The sequence below is a fragment of the Salmo salar genome, chromosome ssa22 (assembly GCF_905237065.1).
Source record: "Salmo salar chromosome ssa22, Ssal_v3.1, whole genome shotgun sequence".
NCBI lineage: Eukaryota > Metazoa > Chordata > Actinopteri > Salmoniformes > Salmonidae > Salmo > Salmo salar.
Genome location: NC_059463.1, coordinates 59,669,851 through 59,678,906, shown reverse-complemented (window position 1 = coordinate 59,678,906; position 9,056 = coordinate 59,669,851). Strand labels below are relative to the sequence as shown.

The 9,056-nt window shown below is 46.3% G+C and overlaps 1 protein-coding gene and 1 non-coding gene across 4 annotated transcripts; both read left to right on the top strand.

The window, feature by feature from the left end:
• Window positions 1-3,824: 3,824 nt before the first annotated feature.
• Window positions 3,825-8,620, top strand: rpl29 (ribosomal protein L29). Of its 3 annotated transcripts, none has more exons than XM_014168357.2 (4): window positions 3,825-3,925; window positions 4,387-4,438; window positions 4,650-4,714; window positions 8,435-8,620. In XM_014168357.2, exons 2-4 carry the CDS (start codon window positions 4,402-4,404, stop codon window positions 8,540-8,542), a joined length of 210 nt encoding a protein of 69 aa, XP_014023832.1. In that variant the 5' UTR covers window positions 3,825-3,925; window positions 4,387-4,401; the 3' UTR covers window positions 8,543-8,620. The 3 variants fall into 3 exon arrangements, with proteins under 3 accessions (XP_014023832.1, XP_014023833.1, XP_045561606.1); XM_014168358.2 differs by lacking the exon at window positions 3,825-3,925 and adding an exon at window positions 3,989-4,165; XM_045705650.1 differs by lacking the exon at window positions 3,825-3,925 and adding an exon at window positions 4,194-4,217.
• Window positions 4,871-5,097, top strand: LOC123729750 (small nucleolar RNA SNORA73 family). The gene has a single exon (XR_006761455.1). It is a non-coding gene; the product is annotated as a small nucleolar RNA SNORA73 family (small nucleolar RNA).
• Window positions 8,621-9,056: the final 436 nt, after the last annotated feature.

Genomic DNA, 9,056 nt, shown 5'->3' with positions numbered 1-9,056 from the left:
CAGCCAAATGACGTGGCTCCCTCTATTTCACTCATCAGATGAGAACCCCCACCGCCGAGAGGTCCAAGGTTATTTCCCTGCTGACCAGAGTGTGCTACGGCCGTGTGGGAGATAGGAGAGGAGGAGCTGGGTTCTTATGAAAGGTTCAGAAGAGTATTCGATCATCCACCAGAGGGCAGGTGAGGGGGTGAGCGCCTACTCTACTCCAACTATGGCAGGATGGCCAGACCGCTAGTCGTGTATATCGATGACATCTATATCTACTCGGCTACCTTGGAGGATTACATCGCCCACGTCCGGGTAGTCCTGGGATTACATCGCCCACATCCGGGTAGTCCTGGGATTACATCGCCCACGCCCGGGTAGTCCTGGGATTACATCGCCCACGCCCGGGTAGTCCTGGGATTACATCGCCCACGTCCGGGTAGTCCTGGGACGCCTCCTGGAGAACCCATCTGTATGTCAAAGAGGAGAAGCGCCAGTTCCATCAGGTCGCTGTGTCCTTCTCGGGATACCGGATCAGCACCACAGGGAGTGATGTTATGGAGGAAAGGAAGGTCGAGGCCAGTCCCAACCACCATAAAAAAATAAACGGATTTTTGAGTGCACCCATCATACCACCCTCCCGAATTGTTGCCCCCGGGCTTTGGGACGTAGACATCTGCCAGGCTCTGGAAAGGGAGTCCTACCTGCCTTCCGGAGCGCACCGACGTTACCACGGAGGTACGATATTGGCTGTTGACTTGGGCGCATACATCCCTTGCTGCTGAAATTGCCCGTACCACTGAATCCATCTCCATGAAGTACTGGTGTCCCACCTTGGCACAGGACACCGTCCGCTACGTCAACTCCTACTCCGTATGTGCCCAAACCAAATCTCCCCGGCACGGTCCAACAGGGAAACTCCTTCTCCTTTCCCGTGCCTCAGCAGCCTTGGTCCCATCTGTCCATAACTGTAACACGGGTCACGTGTAACAGCTAAGCGTGCATTATATTCACACTACATGATCCTTATCTGAGTGCCAGAATAAAGTTTTTTTTTGGAGAGACAATATGTTGTTAACTAGGAACAAGATTCTGTTTAGAGTTTGATCTAAAGATTAGCTCAATGGGGTAAATGCAGATGGGCAATCCTCAGGCTATTTATTTATAGTCAGGTACCATACCACAACAGGTGGATGACAGCAGGGGATAAGTCTCAATGCCGAACAGCACACCTGCTTCATTATATGGACCAATGTGTTATTGGGCTCATTTCTGGAGGGGGACATTATGTTTGAGTAGAAAATGAACTAAACTAAGCAAAAAAAGAAACGTCCTCTCACTGTCAACTGCGTTTATTTTCAGCAAACATAACAAGATTCAACAACTGAGACATAAACTGAACAAGTTCCACAGACATGTGACTAACAGAAATGGAATAATGTCTCCCTGAACAAAGGGGGGGGGCAAAATTAAAAGTAACAGTCAGTATCTGGTGTGGCCACCAGCTGCATTAAGTACTGCAGTGCATCTCCTCCTCATGGACTGTACCAGATTTGCCAGTTCTTGATGTGAGATGTTACCCCACTCTTCCACCAAGGCACCTGCAAATTCCCGGACATTTCTGGGGGGAATGGCCCTAGCCCTCACCCTCCGATCCAACAGGTCCCAGACGTGCTCAATGGGATTGAGATCCGGGCTCTTCGCTGGCCATGGCGGAACCCTGACATTCCTGTCTTGCAGGAAATCACGCACAGAACGAGCAGTATGGCTGGTGGCACTGTCATGCTGGAGGGTCATGTCAGGATGAGCCTGCAGGAAGGGTACCACATGAGGGAGGAGGATGTCCTCCCTGTAACGCACAGCGTTGAGATTGCCTGCAATGACAACAAGCTCAGTCCGATGATGCTGTGACACACCGCCCCAGACCATGATGGACCCTCCACCTCCAAATTGATCCCACTCCAGAGTACAGGCCTCGGTGTAACGCTCATTCCTTTGACGATAAACACGAACCTGACTATCACCCCTGGTGAGACAATACCGCGACTCGTCAGTGAAGAGCACTTTTTGCCAGTCCTGTCTGGTCCAGCGACGGTGGGTTTGTGCCCATAGGTGACGTTGTTGCTGGTGATCTCTGGTGAGGACCTGCCTTACAACAGGCCTACAAGCCCTCAGTCCAGCCTCTCTCAGCCTATTGCGGACAGTCTGAGCACTGATGGAGGGATTGTGCATTCCTGGTGTAACTCAGGCAGTTGTTGTTGCCATCCTGTACCTGTCCCGCAGGTGTGATGTTCGGATGTACCGATCCTGTGCAGGTGTTGTTACACGTGGTCTGCCACTGCGAGGACGATCAGCTGTCCATCCTGTTTCCCTGTAGCGCTGTCTTAGGCATCTCACAGTGCGGACATTGCAATTTATTGCCCTGGCCACATCTGCAGTCCTCATGCCTCCTTGCAGCATGCCTAAGGCACGTTCACGCAGATGAGCAGGGACCCTGGGCATCTTTCTTTTGGTGTTTTTCAGAGTCAGTAGAAAGGCCTCTTTAGTATCCTAAGTTTTCATAACTGTGACCTTAATTGCCTACCGTCTGTAAGCTGTTAGTGTCTTAACGACCGTTCCACAGGTGCATGTTAATTAATTGTTTATGGTTCATTGAACAAGCATGGGAAACAGTGTTTAAACCCTTTACAATGACGATCTGTGAAGTTATTTGGATTTGTACAAATTATCTTTGAAAGACAGGGTCCTGAAAAAGGGACGTTTTTTTTTGCTGAGTTTAGCGATACCCCATCTCCAACAGTCCAACTGAACTGCTGAGCACCATACCACAACACACAGAGAGAGCAGGGGTCAACTGAACCATTCAGCCCCATACCACAACACACAGAGAGAAGGGGTCAACTGAACCATTCAGCACCATACCACAACACACAGAGAGCAGGGGTCAACTGAACCATTCAGCACCATACCACAACACACAGAGAGCAGGGGTCAACTGAACCATTCAGCACCATACCACAACACACAGAGAGAGCAGGGGTCAACTGAACCATTCAGCGCCATCCATACCACAACACACAGAGAGAGCAGGGGTCAACTGAACCATTCAGCGCCATCCATACCACAACACACAGAGAGCAGGGGTCAACTGAACCATTCAGCGCCATCCATACCACAACACACAGAGAGCAGGGGTCAACTGAACCATTCAGCACCATACCACAACACACAGAGAGCAGGGGTCAACTGAACCATTCAGCACCATACCACAACACACAGGGAGAGCAGAGGTCAACTGGGGTCTTGTCTCTCCTATTTATACTGTCTCTGTCTGTCTGTATTGCCTGCACATCTGGCCATCATCATTATACAACCTTACTATACACACAACTTTATAACAATTATATTTGAAAACAATGCATGTCACATTGTGAGGTCAATAGTTAGCATTAGCAACCTTGTGATGATGACTGACTAGCTAGTTATGCAGGACTACCTTGTTTAATGTATGGAACAAAAATGTATGAAATGTATGCATTCACTACTGTAAGTCGCTCTGGATAAGAGCGTCTGCTAAATGACTAAAATGTAAATGTAAATGTAATGTTTTACAACAATCTTTTTTTTTTTAAACCCTGAGTGTCACATTTTGAGGTCAAGTCTGGCAGATAACGAGAATAAGTCATTCCTAACATTAATTTATCCTGTTTTTACACATTAAACACAGAGTAGTAGTATTATCCTTACCTTTTTTTGTTCATGGTTGTAGAAAATCATGTGGACTGACAGTGACACCTCCTGTCTGGAAATGTTGACTGTGTAATGTCGTGTACACTCCACTAGGCGGCAGTGTCGTTTCCCGTTTCCGCTCCTTGATTCATATCCGGGTTCGTTTGGTTTAGTTCTTTCTCTTCCGGTTGCCGTCTCTTCCGTGTGGCAGGTAACGAATTTCACTCCTTAGTCTAACATGTAATCTGCATCAATCCTCCTGTGTTTTTAGATTCATATAAAACATGAATATGTGTTTATAGTGGAAAATATCACGAACCACACGGGCATTTCTATATTTGTTAAATTTGTTTCCCGCTTGGATGATTAAAAACTACATAGCTAGGTTGGGTGTCCCTTTCTACCGGCTAGTTAATCTTGCTAAGGAAAACACTCCACCAAACTGAAAAAGGTGTTCAATATTTTGGATAATACTGGCGGAACTTTTATCTCAAAAGCTTTCAGTACGTACAAGGCGATAATGTCAATGTTTTACATCGTTGCAAACCCCCCCTACGGCTTGTTGCTAGTTAGACACTCGTCTTCTTAAACATCAGTTCCAGCCTGGGGTTTATTTTTGATTTTTGGTCAGTTCTGAAATTAAACTAATTTCTGTTCTCTTCCGTCCAACAGATCCACAAAACAGAAATGGCAAAGTCAAAGAATCATACCACCCACAACCAGTGTGAGTAGAAATGAATGTTTCGGGAAGTTAAGTTAGTTAACTAGATACAAGTGATGGTGACTAGGTAACCAGTTAACGTTATTTGGTAATACAGGAGTAGCAGCAGCTTACCTGGTTGTTTGTGTCCGCTCTGCAGAAGTAGCCTAAATCCTGTTTTATTAGAGGTCATTGTTTCCATAAACAAGTCTTTGTTTCTCCTGTCTGTCCACAGCCCGTAAGGCCCACAGGAATGGGATCAAGAAGCCCAGACCAGACCGTTACGAGTCTATGAAAGGGGTATTTATTGACCGTTGTGATTTGTATGCAGTTTTGTAAAGTTGCCGTGTTAGATCAAGGGCGTTGTCGTTCACACCTGGTTGTTTATATAAATCAGATGTAGGTGCCTTTGCCTCCAATAATATAAATGTAACAAAATATAAAGAGGCCCTAATTCCGATGCGGACATCCTGTGAGGTTGCTCTTGCATGGCTCTGTCCTTGTGGCGTATGGGAGCGTAGCACTACGGTGCTGTGACGTAGAGTCCCGTTTCCACAGCATCGTAGAGCGAGCTTTGTCCCCCGGCCCTCTGGGCTGATGAAGACGGGCGTTCTGTATATTCCTACATCTTCCCAGAGCTCCTTGGGCCATGACTGGGGGGCTAAACCATGCATTGCACAGCTTTTTGGACTTACTTACAGGAGCTACTCTCCTGTCTTCGCGCTTCGTTTACACAGACGGCCGATTTCGTCTGCTAAAGATTTAACTGACTTGCTTAGTTCAATAAAGGTAAATAAATATAAGATCAGAATTAGCCCGTCTAAATGCGTCATTATGTATGGGTGTGTCTCGCTGGTTTATACTGTATTTGTGAATACAGTCGCTCTGGTTTAAACTGTATTCATGAATACAGTCGCTCTGGTTTATACTGTATTCATGAATACAGTCGCTCTGGTTTATACTGTACTCATGAATACAGTCGCTCTGGTTTATACTGTACTCATGAATACAGTCGCTCTGGTTTATACTGTACTCATGTGGGGAAATGATCAGACTGGGAGGTAGAAATCTCCTCTGGACTGATTTATTCATCACCGCCCGCGACCTCCAGCTTTTCATACCCGCTCGCGCCGGCTTTCTGTACGACTCCCGCAAGAACCGATCACGGACCGCAGTCCCACATTGTTTTTTAGACGGGTGTGACGCAGCTCGCTCGGCCAGCCATTTGTGGCAGCGATTTTTGTTCCCTATAGGCAATATCGAAATGCTCAGGAATTGTGGTAATAGGATGCTAACTAGTTCAATGATCCCATCTTTCGCCCAATTAGGGTTAACAGCAGATGGGTAACCTCATGCTTCAGCCTTATTTTTTTATAGTCGCTATGCTGCATCATTTGGGCTACACGTGATAATGCTTATTGCTAATAGCATACATGGTAATGTAGACCATAGGCTATATGCATGGTCCAGTATGTTAAAATAATTTAGGAAATTATTCTATTTTATTGTCAGGTAAAAAAAAATGTTTTATTTGTTTTGGAGTAAAAAAAAAATGTTTTGCTCCAAGTCACCAGAGCTGAGCTTCTCTGTCCTACATAAAAATGACCTAGGGGTGACCCTGGACCCCCAAAACAAGCGGGAGGGACCCCCGCCCTACAATTTATTTCCAGAGGAAACACTGATCATGTTTACATGCACACCACTATCCCGTTATTTGAGTTTACTCAAACATCATATCCGTTTTTACAATAATACAAAAAAAAAAGCTTGTCCTCGGTTATGAGAAACTCAGATAAGATGCCTGTGATAAGCTGATCTAAGATGGGATACTGTGGCATGTCAACATTTTATCCCGTTGCCTGTTGTGGTCTGTGTAGGCTCAGTTCTGCATATCATGGCTGAAAGTGATTTATCTAATTGTCAAACAAATCACTTCGATCAGTAGGCTTCCTGCTCAGTTCCATCCACCATAATAAGAGGATTCGCATGTAGGATATAACGTGCCCTTTGAGGAGGAAGATTAGCGCATATATATATATCCCAAAGTTGTCTGAACGTCCACTCCCTCCCACAGGAATGCAGCCTTCTGGGAGACTCGAGTGGTGTGTTCAAGACCTCTCGGAATTCAGATTTTGAGTTGATGGGATTATTGGGTACCAGGTCTGATGCCTCAGTCCCCCCACCAATCTAGATTGGTCATACAGCTCTGAACTAATCCACACTGACTACTTAGAATTTGGGGAGTAACAAGCTTTGTGACGTTTCATGTTTAAACAATTCATGCTCGTCCACTTAGTCTGAAATTCAGCTAACGTGACCCGTTTTTTCTTTTTAAACTTTTGTTTTTTGAATGGATTTTATTTATTTATTTCACCTTTATTTAACCAGGTAGGCTAGTTGAGAACAAGTTCTCATTTACAACTGCGACCTGGCCAAGATAAAGCAAAGCAGTTCGACACATACAACAACACAGAGTTACACATGGAGTAAAACAACATACAGTCAATAATACAATAGGAAAAAAGAAAACAAAAAGTCTATACAGGGTCACGTGTGGGTCAGATGCTTAGAGAAGGAGGATGTGGGGCATGTGCAAGAAACATGCTTTCTCATTCAAAAATATATTGAACTCCATATCAACTGGCACTCAACCTTTCTGATGTAGCGTCTTTTTCAAGGGATCCTGGTCACATGTTTACACATGAGGATGTGATGTTCCTCATGCTCGCTTTACCAATCCTTACTTCCTGTTTTTCTTTTACGCTTCAGATTTATGTTTTATTGAATTAACTTTCAATATTGTTTCTATATGAAGTTTGTCTGCAACTTACTCACTCTCCCTCCCTCCCTCTTTACCGCTCTCCCTCCTTCCCTCTTTACCGCTCTCCCTCCCTCCCTCTTTACCGCTCTCTCTCCCTCCCTCTTTACCGCTCTCCCTCCTTCCCTCTTTACCGCTCTCCCTCCTTCCCTCTTTACCGCTCTCCCTCCCTCCCTCTTTACCGCTCTCCCTCCTTCCCTCTTTACCGCTCTCCCTCCCTCCCTCTTTACCGCTCTCCCTCCTTCCCTCTTTACCGCTCTCCCTCCTTCCCTCTTTACCTCTCTCACTCTCCCTCTTTACCGCTCTCCCTCCTTCCCTCTTTACCGCTCTCCCTCCTTCCCTCTTTACCGCTCTCCCTCCTTCCCTCTTTACCTCTCTCCCTCTTCCCTCTTTACCGCTCTCTCTCTCCTTCCCTCTTTACCGCTCTCTCTCTCCCTCCCTCTTTACCGCTCTCCCTCCTTCCCTCTTTACCGCTCTCCCTCCTTCCCTCTTTACCGCTCTCCCTCCTTCCCTCTTTACCTCTCTCCCTCCTTCCCTCTTTACCTCTCTCCCTCCTTCCCTCTTTACCGCTCTCCCTCTTTACCTCGCTCTCCCTCCTTCCCTCTTTACCGCTCTCCTCCTTCCCTCTTTACCTCTCTCTCCCTCCTTCCCTCTTTACCGCTCTCCCTCCCTCTTTACCTCGCTCTCCCTCCTTCCCTCTTTACCTCTCTCCCTCCTTCCCTCTTTACCGCTCTCCCTCCTTCCCTCTTTACCGCTCTCCCTCCTTCCCTCTTTACCTCGCTTTCCCTCTTTACCGCTCTCCTCCTTCCCTCTTTACCTCTCTCTCCCTCCTTCCCTCTTTACCGCTCTCCCTCCCTCTTTACCTCGCTCTCCCTCCTTCCCTCTTTACCGCTCTCCCTCCTTCCCTCTTTACCTCTCTCCCTCCCTCTTTACCTCTCTCCCTCCCTCCCTCTTTACCTCTCTCCCTCCTTCCCTCTTTACCTCTCTCCCTCCTTCCCTCTTTACCTCTTTCCCTCCTTCCCTCTTTACCGCTCTCCCTCCTTCCCTCTTTACCGCTCTTTCTCCCTCCCTCTTTACCTCTCTCCCTCCTTCCCTCTTTACCGCTCTCCCTCCCTCTACCTCTCTCTCTCTCCCTCTTTACCGCTCTCTCTCCACCTCTCTCTCTCCATCACTCTCTCCCTCTATCGCTCTCTCCACCCCAGGTTGACCCTAAGTTCATGAAGAACATGCGTTTTGCCAAGAAGCACAACAAGAAGGGTCAGAAGACAGCCAACGCAGCGGCCAAGAAGATCGCTGATGCCGCCCCTTAGACTGGAGGTGGCTACTCTGTATCGCCACGGTCCTTTGACTTCGTTACCATCACAATAAAGATATGCTTTGTTTAAACATTTAGTGGTCTATCCCTTTAATATTTACAAGGTTGACTGTTCATGTTATATTTCCTAAAATAGCCAGTTGTCCTAGATCTCCTATTTCACCATGGTTGTCATTTCCAACAACACTATGGCATCCTTCAGCTTGGACATGACCAGAGCTATACATTGGCACTAGTCTTTTAAAGGGTCGATCTGTGATTGGACTTTAAATTCATGATCTATAGCTATATATATATATATATATAGCCATTGATTCTTGAAGAATATAACTTAAATATCTGAGAGTAGTTCAACTGTCGTAACCCCATCAGAACCCCAAAATGTTTTAATCGATTGTAAACAATGTAATTGTAAACAAACACCGTATAGCTTCAAAACATGGCTAATGTTATAATTTGAATACCATGGATGGTCATTCCATGCAGCCATAGCTCTGTCTAGGAATTTC

Bases quoted from the DNA above. Each gene is read 5' to 3' on its own strand.
- rpl29 (XM_014168357.2), top strand. From the start codon at position 4,402: ATGGCAAAGTCAAAGAATCATACCACCCACAACCAGT. The intron at 4,439-4,649 runs GTGAGTAGAAAT...GTCTGTCCACAG, and splicing joins TCATACCACCCACAACCAGT to CCCGTAAGGCCCACAGGAAT. The intron at 4,715-8,434 runs GTATTTATTGAC...TCTCCACCCCAG, and splicing joins GTTACGAGTCTATGAAAGGG to GTTGACCCTAAGTTCATGAA.